General features: G+C 43.4%; 2 protein-coding genes across 3 annotated transcripts in view; both read left to right on the top strand.

Annotated features, from left to right (window-relative positions):
• The window catches only part of LOC100136000 (VHSV-induced protein), a 109,204-nt gene extending 102,041 nt beyond the window's left edge, over positions 1–7,163 (top strand). Inside the window, 2 exon segments of the mRNA NM_001124337.1 lie at positions 6,830–6,835; positions 6,837–7,163. Of these exon segments, the coding sequence (NP_001117809.1) occupies positions 6,830–6,835; positions 6,837–6,839 (9 nt within the window). The 3' untranslated portion in view covers positions 6,840–7,163.
• LOC118947085 (E3 ubiquitin/ISG15 ligase TRIM25-like) overlaps positions 1–20,154 on the top strand; it is a 71,054-nt gene that overhangs the window by 10,334 nt on the left and 40,566 nt on the right. The gene's annotated exons all lie outside the window — the stretch shown is intronic.

Raw genomic sequence — 20,154 nt, 5'->3', positions numbered from 1 at the left:
CTCGCTTCCTTCGTCTGCAACCGGGCTATCTCCTTTTCAGAGTAGCCTCGGGTACCAGCCTCCGCTGTTCTCATCTCAGTTCGCCGAGTCCAGCGTCCCCTCCGCTCAGGCTTTTGTCCAACGTTGCGAGCGCACCTGGAAGAGGGTCAGGTCTGCACTTTGCCGTTATAGGACGCAGACTGTGAGGGCTGCTAATAAGCGTAGAACTAAGAGTCCTAGATATTGTCGCGGTCAGAGAGTTTGGCTCTCCACTCAGAACCTTCCCCTTAAGACGGCGTCTCGCAAGTTGACCCCGCGGTTCATTGGTCCGTTCCGTATTTCTCGGGTCATTAATCCTGTCGCAGTGCGACTTCTTCTTCCGCGATACCTTCGTCGCGTCCACCCGGTCTTCCATGTCTCTTGTGTTAAGCCCGTTCTTCGCGCCCCCGCTCGTCTTCCCCCCCCCCCCCCCCATCCTTGTCGAGGGCGCACCCATCTACAGGGTCCGCAGGATTTTGGACATGCGTCCTCGGGGCCGTGGTCACCAGTACCTTGTTGATTGGGAGGGGTACGGTCCGGAGGAGAGGAGTTGGGTTCCCTCTCGGGACGTGCTGGACCGTGCGCTGATCGAGGATTTCCTCCGTTGCCGCCAGGTTTCCTCCTCGAGTGCGCCAGGAGGCGCTCGGTGAGTGGGGGGGTACTGTCATGTACTGTCATGTTGTCTTGTCTCTGTCCTTTCCCTTCACCCTGTCTCCCTCTGCTGGTCGTTGTTATGTTACCTTTTCTCCCCCTCTTTTCCCCAGCTGTGCCTTGTCTCCTCCTAATTACCCATTCACCCCGTTCCCCACCTGTTTCCCTTTTTCCCTCTGATTAGGTCCCTATATCTCTCTCTGTTTCTGCTCCTGTCCTTGTCGGATTCTTGTTTGTTTGTTTGTGTCATTCATGCCTGAACCAGACCATCGTCGTGTTACTGTAACCTTGTCCTGTCCTGTCGGAATCTGCCTGTCCGTCTGAGCCTACGTTTTGTTTTCGTCATTAAAGTAACTCTGTTTTGTTAATTCGCTTTTGGGTCCTCATTCACGCACCTTAACAGGGGCTCTGTAGGGTGTGTTCTTCTCCAGGTTCATCTCTCTGTAGGTGATGGCTTTGTTATGGAAGGTTTGTGAATCGCTTCCTTTTAGGTGGTTGTAGAATTTAACGGCTCTTTTCTGGATTTTGATAATTAGTGGGTATCGGCCTAATTCTGCTCTGCATGCATTATTTGGTCTTCTACGTTGTACACGGAGGATATTTTTGCAGAATTCTGCGTGCAGAGTCTCAATTTGGTGTTTGTCCCATTTTGTGAAGTCTTGGTTGGTGAGCGGACCCCAGACCTCACAACCATAAAGGGCAATGGGCTCTATGACTGATTCAAGTATTTTTAGCCAAATCCTAATTGGTATGTTTAAATTTATGTTTCTTTTGATGGCATAGAATGCCCTTTTTGCCTTGTCTCTCAGATCGTTCACAGCTTTGTGGAAGTTACCTGTGGCGCTGATGTTTAGGCCAAGGTATGTATAGTTTTTTCTGTGCTCTAGGGCAACGGTGTCTAGATGGAATTTGTATTTGTGGTCCTGGTGACTGGACCTTTTTTGGAACACCATTATTTTGGTCTTACTGAGATTTACTGTCAGGGCCCAGGTCTGACAGAATCTGTGCATAAGATCTAGGTGCTGCTGTAGGCCCTCCTTGGTTGGTGACAGAAGCACCAGATCATCGGCAAACAGCAGACATTTGCCTCCTAGCAGGGGGAGGCCGGGTGCTGCAGACTTTTCTAGTGCCCGCGCCAATTCGTTGATATATATGTTGAAGAGGGTGGGGCTTAAGCTGCATCCCTGTCTAACCCCACGACCCTGTGTGAAGAAATGTGTGTGTTTTTTGCCAATTTTAACCGCACACTTGTTGTTTGTGTACATGGATTTTATAATGTCGTATGTTTTACCCCCAACACCACTTTCCATCAGTTTGTATAGCAGACCCTCATGCCAGATTGAGTCGAAGGCTTTTTTGAAATCAACAAAGCATGAGAAGACTTTGCCTTTGTTTTGGTTTGTTTGGTTGTCAATTAGGGTGTGCAGGGTGAATACATGGTCTGTTGTACGGTAATTTGGTAAAAAGCCAATTTGACATTTGCTCAGTACATTGTTTTCATTGAGGAAATGTACGAGTCTGCTGTTAATAATAATGCAGAGAATTTTCCCAAGGTTACTGTTGACACATATTCCACGGTAGTTATTGGGGTCAAATTTGTCTCCACTTTTGTGGATTGGGGTGATCAGTCCTTGGTTCCAAATATTGGGGAAGATGCCAGAGCTAAGTATGATGTTAAAGAGTTTTAGTATAGCCAATTGGAATTTGTTGTCTGTATATTTGATCATTTCATTGAGGATACCATCAACACCACAGGCCTTTTTGGGTTGGAGGGTTTTTATTTTGTCCTGTAACTCATTCAATGTAATTGGAGAATCCAGTGGGTTCTGGTAGTCTTTAATAGTTAATTCTAAGATCTGTATTTGATCATGTATATGTTTTTGCTCTTTATTCTTTGTTATAGAGCCAAAAAGATTGGAGAAGTGGTTTACCCATACATCTTCGTGTTGTTGTTTGTTTAGTGTTTTCCAATTTTCCCAGAAGTGGTTAGAGTCTATGGATTCTTCAATTGCATTGAGCTGATTTCTGACATGCTGTTCCTTCTTTTTCCGTAGTGTGTTTCTGTATTGTTTTAGTGATTCACCATAGTGAAGGCGTAGACTCAGGTTTTCCGGGTCTCTATGTTTTTGGTTGGACAGGTTTCTCAATTTCTTTCTTAGATTTTTGCATTCTTCATCAAACCATTTGTCATTATTGTTAATTTTCTTCGGTTTTCTATTTGAGATTTTTAGATTTGATAGGGAAGCTGAGAGGTCAAATATACTGTTAAGATTTTCTACTGCCAAGTTTACACCTTCACTATCTCTCAAATTCAAATTCAAATTTTCAAATTCAAGCTGCTTTATTGGCATGAAAAACATTGTGTCAATATTGCCAAAGCAACAATGTATACAATATACATTGTAACAAAATTATAAATGATAGCAAATAATAATATAAAATGGTAGTAAATAATAATACAAAATTAAATACAAAAATAATAACAATAAAATGGTAACAGTCTACAGTAAACATTAATAATTATAGTAATAACAATAATAGTAATAATAAGTAAGTTACTGTTTACTATGCAGATGTTATTATTCAGTGTCCCTCAGGCTATGGCTGGAAAATACATATTTGGCTGCAAGAGGAGCCATTGCTCCTTCGCCCATGAGTATTCTTAGTTTTTCCTCTGGGTTCAATTTGTAAAAATGTGGAATATATGTAGTCATTTCTGTGAATAATGAATCTCTTTGTGAGGAATATTTATCACAGTAAAGGAGAAAGTGCATCTCTGTCTCTACCTCCCCTGTCATGCAGTGACTACATACACGCTCCTCTTTGGGTAGCCATGTCTTTTTATGTCTGCCGGTTTCTATTGCCAATCGGTGGTCACTCAGCCTGTACTTGGTAAGGATCTGTCTCTGCTTCGTATCTCTGACAGAGTAGAGATAATCAGCCAATTCATATTCTCTGTTTAGGGTCAGATAGCAATTTAGTCGGCTTTGGGATTTTGTTTCGTTTTTCCAGTATTGTAAATATGATTCCTTTGATTGGTTCATGATTTTGCTTATTGGAATTCTTTCTTTTGAAGCAGTGCTGGTGTCAGCTTGGTTGGTGAGGTCCAACACCAGCTGACTGAGAGGGCTCGTTTCTGGGCTCAGCTCTTGGGCTTGAAGTGCTTTAAATTGCAGACTCGAATTTGGACTTGAATTTAGATGTAGCCAAAATTTTAATGATCTTTTCTGTATTTTCATTATTACTGGAAAACGGCCCAATTCTGCCCTACATGCATTAGTTGGTGTATTTCTCTGGACTTGGAGAATTTTCCGACAGAATTCTGCATGTAGGGCTTCAATTGGATGTTTGTCCCACATTTTAAAATCCAGTTTATTGAGTGGCCCCCAAACCTCACATCCATAAAGTGCTATTGGTAGGATTACACTGTCAAATATTTTAGTCCAAATTCTAATTGGGATGTTGATTTTGAATAATTTCATTTTTATTGCATACATTGCTCTGCTGGCTTTTTCTTTGAGTGCCTTCACTGCCATATTAAAGTTTTCCGATGCAGATATGGTCAGACCAAGGTAGGTGTAATTTTTAGTGTGTTCAATTAAGGTGTAGTCTCTCTCTCTCTCTCTCCAGAGGTATCAGTCTCTCTCTCTCTCTCCAGAGTTATTCGTCTCTCTCTCTCTCTCTCCAGAGGTATCAGTCTCTCTCTCTCTCCAGAGGTATCAGTCTCTCTCTCTCTCTCTCCAGAGGTATCAGTCTCTCTCTCTCTCCAGAGGTATCAGTCTCTCTCTCTCTCTCCAGAGGTATCAGTCTCTCTCTCTCTCCAGAGGTATCAGTCTCTCTCTCTCTCCAGAGGTATCAGTCTCTCTCTCTCTCTCCAGAGGTATCAGTCTCTCTCTCTCTCTCCAGAGGTATCAGTCTCTCTCTCTCTCCAGAGGTATCAGTCTCTCTCTCTCTCTCCAGAGGTATCAGTCTCTCTCTCTCTCCAGAGGTATCAGTCTCTCTCTCTCTCCAGAGGTATCAGTCTCTCTCCAGAGGTATCAGTCTCTCTCTCTCTCTCTCTCTCTCCAGAGTTATCAGTCTCTCTCTCTCTCTCTCTCCAGAGTTATCAGTCTCTCTCTCTCTCTCTCTCTCTCTCTCTCTCTCCAGAGTTATCAGTCTCTCTCTCTCTCTCTCTCTCTCTCTCTCTCTCCAGAGTTATCAGTCTCTCTCTCTCTCTCTCTCCAGAGTTATCAGTCTCTCTCTCTCCAGAGTTATCAGTCTCTCTCTCTCTCTCTCTCCAGAGTTATCAGTCTCTCTCTCTCTCTCTCCAGAGGTATCAGTCTCTCTCCAGTATCAGTGTATCTTCAGACTTACCCAGCATCGTTGTCCGTCCTCTTCAGTACTTTGGAGATGTGAGTAAGACTGTGTCTGAACTGAGAGAGAAACTAGAAGACTTCCTTAAAGGAGAATGGACCAAGATCTCCACTACAGGTGTGTTGAAAACAATAAGAACATCAACTTTAGACCATTGAAAGTTCCCTACTAGTCATATACATGTGGAATATGGTCTGATGATAACATTCCCTCTCTCTGTCAATGTATTTGTGTGTCTGTAGTGAATACAGTGGATGTTGTACTGCCTCCAGAGCCCAAGACCAGAGAACAGTTGTTACAATGTGAGTATCTTTATTGTGAAGTAACTAACAGTCTCTTTTTACTGACACTCCTAACAATCCCTCTAGAAATATATAGCAATAGTAGATCTAATCAAAGACTGGGTATCTATCTGACTCCTCATATTTCTCTGATTTGATCTCTGCTGTGCTCTAATCAAAGACAGGGTAGATACAGTATCTGACTTAACTTATTGTTCTGACTCCCCTCATTGGTCACTGCTCTTCTCCCAGATTCCTGTCAGCTCACACTGGACCCAAACACAGCAGACACACACCTCTCTCTGTCTAAAGGGAACAGAAAGGTGACCAATACAGGCCAAGTCCAACCATATCCTGAACATCCAGACAGATTCACCAACTACAGGCAGGTTCTGTGTAGAGAGGGTCTGTCTGGATGCTGTTACTGGGAGGTGGAGAGGACTGGTGATGTTTATACAGCAGTCTCATATAAAGACATCAGCAGAACAGAGGACGATGGTGCATTTGGATTCAATAACAAGTCCTGGAGTTTACATTACTCTAGTGGTGGTTACTATAGAGGTGGTTATTGGTTCAGACACAATAATGTTGAGACTAAAGTATCAGGCCCTCAGTCCTCCAGAGTAGGAGTGTACCTGGATCACAAGGCAGGTACTCTGTCCTTCTACAGTGTCTCTGACACAATGACCCTCCTCCACAGAGTCCAGACCACATTCACTCAGCCCCTCTATCCTGGGTTTTATGTCTCTGGTTCTGCTGAGCTGGTTAAACTGTAGTAGGGTCCACATAGATACTAGTCATGCTGGTGTAGTCTATAGCTGAGCTGGTTAAACTGTAGTAGGGTCCACATAGATACTAGTCATGCTGGTGTAGTCTATAGCTGAGCTGGTTAAACTGTAGTAGGGTCCACATAGATACTAGTCATGCTGGTGTAGTCTATAGCTGAGCTGGTTAAACTGTAGTAGGGTCCACATAGATACTAGTCATGCTGGTGTAGTCTATAGCTGAGCTGGTTAAACTGTAGTAGGGTCCACATAGATACTAGTCATGCTGGTGTAGTCTATAGCTGAGCTGGTTAAACTGTAGTAGGGTCCACATAGATACTAGTCATGCTGGTGTAGTCTATAGCTGAGCTGGTTAAACTGTAGTAGGGTCCACATAGATACTAGTCATGCTGGTGTAGTCTATAGCTGAGCTGGTTAAACTGTAAACTGATTTGTTATTAATTAAAATTCAATACAATGTTTTAATCTTGTACATTTCCATTAATCATGATGTCTGGTGTTGATGTATATTGGTTGTCATTCAGAACCATTGATATGTTTTCTCAGTTGGTTCTCTGTCTCTATGTAATTCTCCTCAGTATCATTGATCAGCTTGTTGGCTCGGTCCTAATTGATGTGTTCTCTGTCACCTGGAGCTGCATGGAAAATGGTCCAGGAACTAAAGGACAATTCAGGACTAGTCAGCCCACTACAAGCTGGTATCACTTACTTTCTACTAAACTATATGGTCTGGTTTCCCAGACACAGATGAATCCTAGTCCTGGACTAAACAGTATGTTCAATGTAGATGTCCAGGAAACCGGCCCTAAATGTGTCATCTTTCATCCTCCCATACTGCTCAGTCCAGCAACATTAAACCTGTCCAGCAGGTGGTGCTGTTGACCAAACAATAAAACCAGCAGATATCTTGACTTGCCACTCAGTATATCAGTAATGTTCAGAATAGTACTTTAATATCATTGGAGATTGATGGTCTTTTTAATCCACTATCCAGAGTCAGGAACAGATGAAGTTAGGTCTGCTACTGTTCAGTGATTAAATATGATTTATGGTGATGGGAAATAATAAAAAACACTCAACTTCATCTAGTAATAGTTTTCCTTTGTTATTTATTCCAAGGTGTGTCTTTAACTTGTAAATGTATTGTGTGGAGGTGAGCTAGTGGTGTGGCTGATAGAATAGAATGAAAAGGGAGGAGGGGAGGAAGAGGGGAGGAGTGAAGAGCTATTCAAGAAACCAGATGAGGAAGAGGAAGATGTTCAGGGGAATTACTGTCTCTGTTCCAAATGGTTCCCTATTCCCTACGTAGTGCACTACGGTGCTTCTGACCAGGTCTAAAGTAGTGTTCTACGTAGGGAATAGGGTGTAGATTTATTACAATATCATGCTTTAGTGTTTGATACAACAATATATTAGATCTCCACCCCCCCACTTCCTGTCTGTCATCCCCCAGTTCTGTTAAGACTTCCTCTCATTGAACTGGGCCTCATTCTAAATGGTCACTTTGTATTGATAGTCCATACTGGTCTTTACTATGGTTCTACTTACAGTACCTGTATTGATAGTCCATACTGGTCTTTACTATGGTTCTACATACAGTATCTGTATTGATAGTCCATACTGGTCTTTACTATGGTTCTACATACAGTATCTGTATTGATAGTCCATACTGGTCTTTACTATGGTTCTATATACAGTATCTGTATTGATAGTCCATACTGGTCTTTACTATGGTTCTACATACAGTACCTGTATTGATAGTCCATACTGGTCTTTACTATGGTTCTACATACAGTATCTGTATTGATAGTCCATACTGGTCTTTACTATGGTTCTATATACAGTATCTGTATTGATAGTCCATACTGGTCTTTACTATGGTTCTATATACAGTACCTGTATTGATAGTCCATACTGGTCTTTACTCTGGTTCTACATACAGTATCTGTATTGATAGTCCATACTGGTCTTTACTCTGGTTCTACATACAGTACCTGTATAGATTTTCATACCAGTGTTTGAGCCTACAATATGGCCTTATAAATCAGTGTATACTAGTGTTTAAACCTACGCAAGGTAGATGACCACCAGCCAACAGCGCTGTAGAGATCACAATGATGTGTTAGACGTTTCTGATTTGTAAAGAACCTGAGGGCTGCATGATTCACTGAATCAAGTGCTCTCAGGGTCGTGGCCTGCATATATATAACATCACTAAAATCTAAAACCGCCAGTAATGTACATCATACCAGCTCCTTCCTGGCCTGCAGAGAAAAACAAGCCTCATGCCAGTAATGTACATCATACCAGCTCCTTCCTGGCCTCCAGAGAAACACAAGCCTGATGCCAGTAATGTACATCGTACCAGCTCCTTCCTGGTCTCCAGAGAAAATCAAGCCCGATGCCAGTAATGTACATCATACCAGCTCCTTCCTGGCCTCCAGAGAAATACAAGCCTGATGCCAGTAATGTACATCATACCAGCTCCTTCCTGGCCTCCAGAGAACAACAAGCCTGATGCCAGTAATGTACATCATACCAGCTCCTTCCTGGCATCCAGAGAAAAACAAGCCTCATGCCAGTAATGTACATCGTACCAGCTCCTTCCTGGCCTCCAGAGAAAAACAAGCCTGATGCCACTAATGTACATCATACCAGCTCCTTCCTGGCCTCCAGAGAACAACAAGCCTGATGCCAGTAATGTACATCATACCAGCTCCTTCCTGGCCTCCAGAGAAAAACAAGCCTGATGCCAGTAATGTACATCATACCAGCTCCTTCCTGGCCTCCAGAGAAAAACAAGCCTCATGCCGGTAATAAAAACCTATTTTCAGCTTGAGCTTCCTGATCAAGTTCTCCACATGAACAGTGAAGCTCAGCTTGTCATCAACCCACTCACCCAAATAGTTGTACACTTTGACTTGCTGTATAGTGTGTCCAGCCATTGTAGCAATGACATGATTAGTAACATGCCTGGCATCTGAAATTCAGAACCAGCTTCAAATCATACAGATTCAGTTGAATGATGTTAAATGCTCTTTGGGCATTTTCAAAAGATAAAGATAACCTACTACCACTTGAATACAGAACAGTATCATCTGTATAAAAATGAACATCCGCTGTTTCATTAAGATCCCCAATGTTGTTGATATACAAAAGGAACAACATTGGTCCCAAAATAGAACCTTGCGGGACACCTGAGCACAACTCTATGGACTCAGATTTACAACCATCCTCCATTACACATTGTGTACGATTTGATAGGTAATTTATTAACCAATCTAGATCATGACCTGTAATTACACAACATTTTAACCTTTACACTAACACAGCATGGTCCACGGTGTCAAAAGCCTTCGACAAATCAATAAAGACAGACACACTTCTTGTCAAGAGCACAGTGGATGGCATTTAAAACCTTCAATGTAGCTGAAACAGTGCTGTGTCCAGACCTAAAGCCTGACTGCATCCATGTAAAACCCTCCATGTTGCTGAAACAGTGCTGTGTCCAGACCTAAAGCCTGACTGCATTCATGTAAAACCCTCCATGTTGCTGAAACAGTGCTGTGGCCAGACCTAAAGCCTGACTGCATCCATTAAAGAAGTTGTTTTCTTGGAGGCCTTCAGCTGCCTACTAACTAAGGACTCCAGTACCCTTTTGAAGACCTGAAGCATTATGGACTCTACCTCTGAACGAGGGTAATGAAACAGACGATATTCTACCATTCTGTACGAACGTCTTTACCAGAACTCCAAACAACACAAGCAGCTTTAACACACAGACACACCCCCCTGGAACCTCCAGCCAATCAAACATAATCTAGCCCCTAAGACGCATCGCACTACTTTGGCACAAGTGCATCGCAGAATCAGCAAGGCCCGAGAGGGGCGCCTGGTCTGAAAATGATTCAAGAACATGGATACGGTATGACCCCATTATACATGTTGATAGAATATGTTAAAACAATGTCAACTAATGTTTAATTTCAGACTCCAACAATATCTATACAAACAGAATCTCCAAAGCCAGAGGAGAAAGGGGCGCATTATCCAGGATTCCTCAGAACAGCGTCAAAAAAAACACAGCTCATTTAACTATATATTGTTAATATGTTAATATATAATTTTTATACAATATATATTTTATTTTTAATACCCTATTTTGTATATATTTTTCTTTCAGAGTCCTCCCAGGCGTATATATATATATATATATATATATATATATATATAACATCACTAAAATCTAAATCCGACAGTAATGTACATCATACCAGCTCCTTCCTGGACTCCAGAGAAAAACAAGCCTGATGCCAGTAATGTATACCACCACAGAAGGCCCAATTGGTGGAGAGGACGTGGTCGAGGAGGAACTCGGCGCCCAGGACATACATAGTAAAATATGAGTAAATATTGAAGTCTGATAGTTTCAAGGCTTTAGTAAATAACAATTCTGAGATAGAAGATTTGTTGATGTATGAGGTGGCCAAACAGCTTGATACAGCCAATTCTGAGGTAGACGATTTGTTGATGTATGAGGTGGCCAAACAGCTTGATACAGCCAATTCTGAGGTAGACGATTTGTTGATGTATGAGGTGGCCAAACAGCTTGATACAGCCAATTCTGAGGTAGACGATTTGTTGATGTATGAGGTGGCCAAACAGCTTGATACAGCCAATTCTGAGGTAGACGATTTGTTGATGTATGATGTGGCCAAACAGCTTGATACAGCCAATTCTGAGGTAGAAACAACAGATCCTAAAGTAGATCAAGAGGTTTCTCACAGCCTTTTACATGGCTCTTAAAATCCAGAGAGGTTTGGCTACACCAACGAATGGTTGCTTTTCTAATGTGTCAATACAGTCTAGATCCTTCTGAACAACGCCCCGCTTGTTAAACAACAATCTGATTCAAAAAACGCAAAAACAAGCTCTAAAAAACTGTATGTAACATGGATCCTTCCAGAATACCAAAAGAACACATATCCGTAATTAACCAAATGAATGAGACAGGGCCGACATCTCCACCTATAATTCAGACACTTGAAAACCTGCTATCACAGATACCGGCAGAACTCATATCCTTAATTAACCAAATGAATGAGACAGGGCCGACATCTCCACCTATAATTCAGACACTTGAAAACCTGTTATTACAGATACCGGCAGAACTCATATCCTTAATTAACCAAATGAATGAGAGGACAACATCCTTAACACCCTCCCTGCCACACACACACACCTCCTTAAACTCCCATGTCCGAGGAGTCTGAGCAACCACACAATGTTTTTGAGGAATTGGAAAATGGTGTAATAAATCAGTGTCGATGGTTTTGATAGAAGTGTTTGTGTTGTTTACAGAAATAAATACAGCAATACAGAGAGTCGGCTGTTTTTTAATTTCACAGGGACGAATCAGAACCTTGATTATGTTGTTTTTTAATTTCACAGGGACGAATCAGAACCTTGATTATGTTGTTTTTTAATTTCACAGGGATGAATCAGAACCTTGATTATGCTGTTTTTTAATTTCACAGGGATGAATCAGAACCTTGATTATGTTGTTTTTTAATTTCACAGGGATGAATCAGAACCTTGATTATGCTGTTTTTTAATTTCACAGGGACGAATCAGAACCTTGATTATGCTGTTTTTTAATTTCACAGGGACGAATCAGAACCTTGATTATGCTGTTTTTTAATTTCACAGGGATGAATCAGAACCTTGATTATGTTGTTTTTTATGTTATGATATTGGATACTCTGAGCAAACTTTTAGAAAGGGCTACAGATTTTGCAGAACCTCGTGATGTCTTACAACATGAAATTTGTGGAGATAGTATGCAAAACACTGTATCTCTTGTTTTACCCAACGGCGAAGCAGATCTTGAACAATTTATAGCCCTGCTGGAACGACTTGTTCAATCTAATTTATGCGTCACAGCTGATAAGACCCTGGAGCTCGTTGCACAAATTGTACGTCAACCCTGAGGCGGAGGGGGTCAGAGAAGGAAACTTGATACTCATGCAATCAGAGATCATAAACAATAAAAGGGCATATCTCATAAAAGTTCACAATCCTGGTTATCAGTTATGCTTTGCAATAGGCCTATCACATTTACTCAACCCTGGATGTACTGATCTAGAGGCTTTACAAAAGGCTATTGAGCTCCAGAATGCAGTGGGTCTAGGTATACAGGAGGCTGTGGCTTTCTATGACATTGTCACATTTGAAAACTTTCTGAACATCAAGATTGTTGTTTTGTACCACAGTAGAGCTAATTCAGCTCTCTTGAAAGTCCAGAACAGCCCACAACCTCATTCTCAGATTCTGTACTTGTATGTGCAAAACACCCATTATTATGCTATTACCAACATCACAGCGTTTTTAGGAGCGCCTTGTGTGTCCATCATGACATACCGGCTACACCTGAAAGGGGGGGCACTCTTGTCGTTATTACTGTTCAGAGTATGTCAGGATGAACATTTTCAGATGCAACCCTTAAACCTAACAGCCTGTGCAGATTGTCAACGCACGTTCGACCTACTGCTACGAAAAACACAAAATTGAATCATGGCACCCCAAGGCATGTAAATCTGTAAGCAGTTGTGACATTAACAGGAAATGTCCAAAATGCCATCGCAATTACAACCTTAAAATAGACAGCCCTAAACCTCACGTGTGTGGAATCATACACTGCCCAATCTGTAAAGGGCCTTTGAAAAGCAGAGACGCTGAAGTGGTTCAAGAAGTGCCACACGAGTGTTATATTCAGCCCTTGGCAGAAGATGAACATTCAGAGAAATAGGTGTTTTATCATTTTGAGAATAATCAGCAATCAGGTGTTAATTTGCATATTTTTGTATCTACCACGACATTCAAGGGTGAAAAGTGGTCAGCAGATGGACCCAATTGTGCATTACTCTTTCTAAAACACTTTAGCTTACAATTCTAGAGCCTATGATTCCTATGTTCTTCTGAACCCCTTGATACAACAAGGTGTTGCACCCAGTATCATAGTTCAAGGTAGTAAAATCTAGTGTTTTTAGACCCCGCCTTCAACCAGAGATACATTGACAGTTTAAGTTTCTTACCCATGAGATTGGCTCAAATGCCAGAGGCCTTGGGTTTTGAAAACTCTGAAAGGTTGGTTTCCTCATTTCTTCACATCTGAGGAGAATCTACATTATATCGGATCTTATCCCAGTCCCGAAATGTTTGGGTGTGATCAAATGTCTCCCATAGAGGGAGAGAGATTCATGACGTGGTATGAGACAGTTCATCATAACACCTTTCCATAAAGAGATGGAGTCAAACTGTGACAACGATGTGGATATACTTCGTGACGGATGCTTCAGGTTCAGAGAAGAGGTAATCAAAGATGCCGGCATTGACCCCTGGAGTTGTACAACTATTGCATCGGCATGCATGAAAACGTACACACTATCTGCCTACATCCTCTATAGCAATTCCCTCGCCTGACAACTACCGACGCCAATTCAAGTCATACTCTAGTGGGTCCATTCGATGGTTGGAGTACTTGGCCCAGGATAAAAACATTTTTTTTCAACATGCTTTGAATAGTGGGGAGAAGGCGGTTGGGCCGTATCACGTAGATGTATACACAGAGATTGACGGTGTTGAGACAGTGTTTGAGTACAACGGTTGTTTCTTCCACGGTTGTAAATTATGCTTTGTGCCCCAGGCCATGTGTGTCGTTACCCAGAAGACTTTTGGGGAAATGTACCAGGAGTTCCAAGACAATTTGGAATCTTGTTGTCACGTTCTGACCTTTATTTCCTTTGTTTTGTATTTATTTAGTATGGTCAGGGCGTGAGTTGGGTGGGCAGTCTGTTTGTTTTTCTATGTTTTTGGGGCATTTCTATGTTTCGGCCTAGTATGGTTCTCAATCAGAGGCAGGTGTCATTAGTTGTCTCTGATTGAGAATCATACTTAGGTAGCCTGGGTTGCACTGTTTGTTTGTGGGTGATTGTCTATGTTGATGGCTTGTTTCAGCACAGTCCATATGATTAGCTTCACGGTTGTTATTTTGTTTACTGGTTTTGTATAGTGTTCAGTGTTCACTACTTTCTTTATTAAAGATTGACCATGGACACTTACCACGCCGCGTATTGGTCCTCTGATCCTTTTCGCCTCTCCTCTTCAGATGAAGAGGAGGACGACCGTGACAAGGACTATCATGACAGAGAAGGTATACATCTTGACCCTGACAGAATAGAGGTCAACAAAACCAAAAGAAATCTGTAGAAATTGTATTTAAACTCGCTTTGGGGCTAACTTTCCCAGAGAAGCAATATGCTAACAGTGTCGATCAATAAAGATTGCAAAGAATTTATAGGATATTTTGAACAGACATGGATTGAACCCCTATGAAAAGGTCCAAAAATGCACAAACCTCTTGCAAAGATATTTGGCCTTGGTAAAACAAGGTGAGAGAGAGACCAACCATTAACCTCTTGGATCCGGGAGAACTACACTAATTAACATAGCACAACGGTCAAAAAATATTACTAGAAAATATTCATATTCATGAAATCACAAGTGAAATATAGCAAAACACAGCTTAGCCTTTTGTTAATCACCCTGTCATCTCAGATTTTGAAATTATGCTTTACAGCCAAAACAAGACAAGCGTTTGTGTAAGTTTATCGATAGCCTAGCATAGCATTATCTCCAGCTAGCAGCAGGAAGCTTTGTCACGAAAATCAGAAAAGCAATCAAATTAATCGTTTACCTTTGATGATCTTCGGATGTTTTCACTCACAAGACTCCCAATTAGACAGCAAATGTTCCTTTTGTTCCTAAAGATTATTTTTATACCCAAAATACCTCCGTTTGTTGGTCACATTATGTTGAGAAATCCACCGGAAATAGCGGTCACGACAACGCCGACAAAATTATATCCACAATATCGACAGAAACATGGCAAACGTTTTTTATAATCAATCCTCAAGGTGTTTTTCAAATACGTAAATTAAACTACGTCTAAAGGCTGTAGACACCTTATGGAATACGTAGAAAAAGGAATCTGGTTGATATCCCTTTCAATGGCCAATAGGGATACATAGGGGCACAACGGTTTCAAAATAAGAGGCACTTCCTGATTGGATTTTCCTCAGGGTTTCGCCTGCAATATCAGTTCTGTTATACTCACAGACAATATTTTGACAGTTTTGGAAACTTTAGAGTGTTTCCTATCCTAAGCTGTCAATTATATGCATATTCTAGCATATGGTCCTGAGAAATAGGCCATTTACTTTGGGAATGTTATTTTTCCAAAAATAAAAATAGTGCCCCCTAGTTTCAAGAGGTTAAGCGCTTTCCCTACCGGACCCTTTAAAATATGACGCGAGAGAACCAAGCCCCTGTAATGCCTGGACCGGCGATCTTACCTGTTGAAGATCAAATGCATGTTGAAGATAATGTTATGCACAACATGTTGACACATGTTCCGGCAGGTAACAGGAAAAATGTTAGATAAAAGACTCAAAGGGGGCCGCTACTTGGAATGACAAAGGAGAGTTTATCTTTCAGGGGGATGTTCTCATATGATGGACTTGCTTAAAAGTACCACAGCATCCCACAAGGTTGCTGATGACAGAAGACCTCCAGGATGGCTTCAGTTTTCTTAAGGCCCTGGCAATCCTCAACATTCTCCTCTCGGGTCTACCCAACTATAAGCTTCGTCAACACATTCAAACTTTTTTCACGGTGACCCCACAGTAATCAGATCACGGTGACCCCACAGTAATCAGATCACGGTGACCCCAGAGTGACACGGTGACCCCACAGTAATCAGATCACGGTGACCCCACAGTAATCAGATCACGGTGACCCCGCAGTAATCAGATCACGGTGACCCCGCAGTAATCAGATCCCGGTGACCCCACAGTAATCAGATCACAGTGACCCCGCAGTAATCAGATCACGGTGACCCCACAGTAATCAGATCACGGTGACCCCACAGTGACACAGTGACCCCACAGTAATCAGATCACGGTGACCCCACAGTAATCAGATCACGGTGACCCCTCAGTAATCAGATCACAGTGACCCCACAGTAATCAGATCACGGTGACCCCACAGTGACACAGTGACCCCACAGTAATCAGATCACGGTGACCCCACAGTAATCAGATCACGGTGACCCCACAGTAATCAGATCACGGTGACCCCACAGTAATCAGATCACGGTGACCCCACAGTAATCAGATCACGGTGACCCCACAGTAATCAGATCACGGTGACCCCACAGTAATCAGATCACGGTGACCCCACAGTAATCAGATCACGGTGACCCCACAGTAATCAGATCACAGTTACCCCACAGTAATCAGATTTATAGAATATCTATCCAATGTGGAAACAAAGGTGTGATCAATGGTGACGTCCTCTACAATGGAGACGTCCTCAACAATGGAGAAGTCCTCAACAATGGTGACGTCCTCAACAATGGAGACGTCCTCTACAATGGAGACGTCCTCAACAATGGAGACGTCCTCTACAATGGAGACGTCCTCTACAATGGAGACGTCCTCTACAATGGAGACGTCCTCTACAATGGAGACGTCCTCTACAATGGTGACGTCCTCAACAATGGAGACGTCCTCTACAATGGAGGCGTCCTCTACAATGGAGACGTCCTCAACAATGGAGACGTCCTCTACAATGGAGACGTCCTCTACAATGGAGACGTCCTCAACAATGGAGGCGTCCTCAACAATGGAGGCGTCCTCTACAATGGAGGCGTCCTCTACAATGGAGGCGTCCTCTACAATGGAGACGTCCTCTACAATGGAGACGTCCTCTACAATGGTGACGTCCTCAACAATGGTGACGTCCTCTACAATGGAGACGTCCTCTACAATGGAGACGTCCTCTACAATGGAGACGTCCTCTACAATGGTGACGTCCTCAACAATGGAGACGTCCTCTACAATGGAGACGTCCTCTACAATGGAGACGTCCTCAACAATGGAGACGTCCTCTACAATGGAGACGTCCTCTACAATGGAGACGTCCTCTACAATGGAGACGTCCTCTACAATGGAGACATCCTCAACAATGGAGACGTCCAACTACCTTGTTCAGGGGAACAGTGGGTTAACTGCCTTGTTCAGGGGAACAGTGGGTTAACTGTCTTGTTCAGGGGAACAGTGGGTTAACTGCCTTGTTCAGGGGAACAGTGGGTTAACTGCCTTGTTCAGGGGAACAGTGGGTTAACTGCCTTGTTCAGGGGAACAGTGGGTTAACTGTCTTGTTCAGGGGAACAGTGGGTTAACTGCCTTGTTCAGGGGAAGAACAACAGATTTCTACCTTGTCAGCTCGGGGATTCGATCAAACAACATTCAATCAAACAACAACGCTCTAACCACTACGCTACCTGCCGCACGGCCCAACGCTCTAACCACTACGCTACCTGCCGCACGGCCCAACGCTCTAACCACTACGCTACCTGCCACACGGCCCAACGCTCTAACCACTACGCTACCTGCCGCACGACCCAACGCTCTAACCACTACGCTACCTGCAGCACGGCCCAACGCTCTAACCACTACGCTACCTGCCACACGGCCCAACGCTCTAACCACTACGCTACCTGCCGCACGACCCAACGCTCTAACCACTACGCTACCTGCAGCACGGCCCAACGCTCTAACCACTACGCTACCTGCCGCACGGCCCAACGCTCTAACCACTACGCTACCTGCCGCACGGCCCAACGCTCTAACCACTACGCTACCTGCCGCACAGTCCTCTCCTGCTGGTCAGTATATCATTCCTGTCCCTCACCATTTCCTCCACTGTCCTCTCCTGCTGGTCAGTATATCATTCCTGTCCCTCACCATTTCCTCCACTGTCCTCTCCTGCTGGTCAGTATATCATTCCTGTCCCTCACCATTTCCTCCACTGTCCTCTCCTGCTGGTCAGTATATCATTCCTGTCCCTCACCATTTCCTCCACTGTCCTCTCCTGCTGGTCAGTATATCATTTCTGTCCCTCACCATTTCCTCCACTGTCCTCTCCTGCTGGTCAGTATATCATTCCTGTCCCTCACCATTTCCTCCACTGTCCTCTCCTGCTGGTCAGTATATCATTCCTGTCCCTCACCATTTCCTCCACTGTCCTCTCCTGCTGGTCAGTATATCATTCCTGTCCCTCACCATTTCCTCCACTGTCCTCTCCTGCTGGTCAGTATATCATTCCTGTCCCTCACCATTTCCTCCACTGTCCTCTCCTGCTGGTCAGTATATCATTCCTGTCCCTCACCATTTCCTCCACTGTCCTCTCCTGCTGGTCAGTATATCATTTCTGTCCCTCACCATTTCCTCCACTATCCTCTCCTGCTGGTCATTATATAATTCCTGTCCCTCACCATTTCCTACACTGTCCTCTCCTGCTGGTCAGTATATCATTCCTGTCCCTCACCATTTCCTCCACTGTCCTCTCCTGCTGGTCAGTATATCATTCCTGTCCCTCACCATTTCCTCCACTTCCCCTCACCATTTCCTCCACTGTCCACTCCTGCTGGTCAGTATATCATTTCTGTCCCTCACCATTTCCTCCACTGTCCTCTCCTGCTGGTCAGTATATCATTCCTGTCCCTCACCATTTCCTCCACTGTCCTCTCCTGCTGGTCAGTATTTCATTCCTGTCCCTCACCATTTCCTCCACTGTCCTCTCCTGCTGGTCAGTATATCATTCCTGTCCCTCACCATTTCCTCCACTGTCCTCTCCTGCTGGTCAGTATATCATTCCTGTCCCTCACCATTTCCTCCACTGTCCTCTCCTGCTGGTCAGTATATCATTCCTGTCCCTCACCATTTCCTCCACTGTCCTCTCCTGCTGGTCAGTATATCATTCCTGTCCCTCACCATTTCCTCCACTGTCCTCTCCTGCTGGTCAGTCAGCACACGTTCACCACCATGGGGTCTTCTGTCTATTCTGAGGGTAGAACAGAGTTTACTGTCAATAGATCCTACTGGAACAATCCTGGAACATGTTGACATGCATTACAATATGTCATTTCCTGTAAAGGTAACGCATAGTGCACATCCTGCTGACTTACCGCTTTTCTTATTGAAATGTTCTCATGATGGAATTTGCCAGTTGATCTTTTCAGATTGGGGTGAACTAATGTGTCGGCCTCTGTCATGGTAAGACCTCTGTTGACCACATGATCAACGACGATGGACCGGACTTCATTAGATACAACAGTTCCCTGCCGCCTGCCTCCATCTCTCTGATGTCCACCTCTCTGAGGGCTCCTTAGAGAGGGCTTCATGTTTTGAGTTTGTACTAAGAGTTGTGAAATGTAGCTTTCCTTCTCTACTCCTCACAAATGTAAAAGCATTGGATTGGTGTTGACATGGGGTAGAGGGAGTTTACATAAACCAGTCATTTCCTTTAAATCCATGAAGGGAAGTGGACAAGTTCACACTTAGAAAGGAGAGATAATTGTTACACACCCCATGTGTTCTGATAACTACAGGAATGAAACCAGATTGAGGTTGTCTGCTTTCTATACACACACACACACACACACACACACACACACACACAGAGAGAAAGAGAGAACAAGTTAGTCTGGAGGGACGAGAGATTCGACGCTGAGCTACCGCAGTGTCAGTGGCTATAAGTCCCGGCCGGCATGTTGAGCTCAATCGGTTAAGATATTATTGCATCAAGATAAACAACGGGTCAGATGGCGACTAGAACAACTGTTCAATAGCGGCCCAAGTTCCAGCAAGTCAGAATCTTTAAGTCATTTGAGTCAGGTGGCAATTACCCGAAGTCAAATGGTTGTCTAAATGAATTCAGAATTCAAGAAGTCAAAAGCAAATGTCTCTTTATATACCTTTTTGATTCTGCTCCAGATCGCGTCGGTGTTCCCTCTGTCAGACACAAGACATCAATGACACAACAGTCCATATAAGCACTTCTGCTTAAGGCAGAGCTTTACTCTAATAGCAGTGTTTCTAACAGCTTCTCCCATTCGTCAGGAGTGTCCTCAGTGGGCGGGGTTGGTGTTTGTTGATACCAGT

The sequence above is a fragment of the Oncorhynchus mykiss genome, unplaced genomic scaffold (assembly GCF_013265735.2).
Source record: "Oncorhynchus mykiss isolate Arlee unplaced genomic scaffold, USDA_OmykA_1.1 un_scaffold_121, whole genome shotgun sequence".
NCBI classification, from domain to species: Eukaryota; Metazoa; Chordata; class Actinopteri; order Salmoniformes; family Salmonidae; genus Oncorhynchus; species Oncorhynchus mykiss.
The sequence above is the reverse complement of the archived record's forward strand: the minus strand, read 5'-3'. Positions and strand labels throughout refer to the sequence as shown.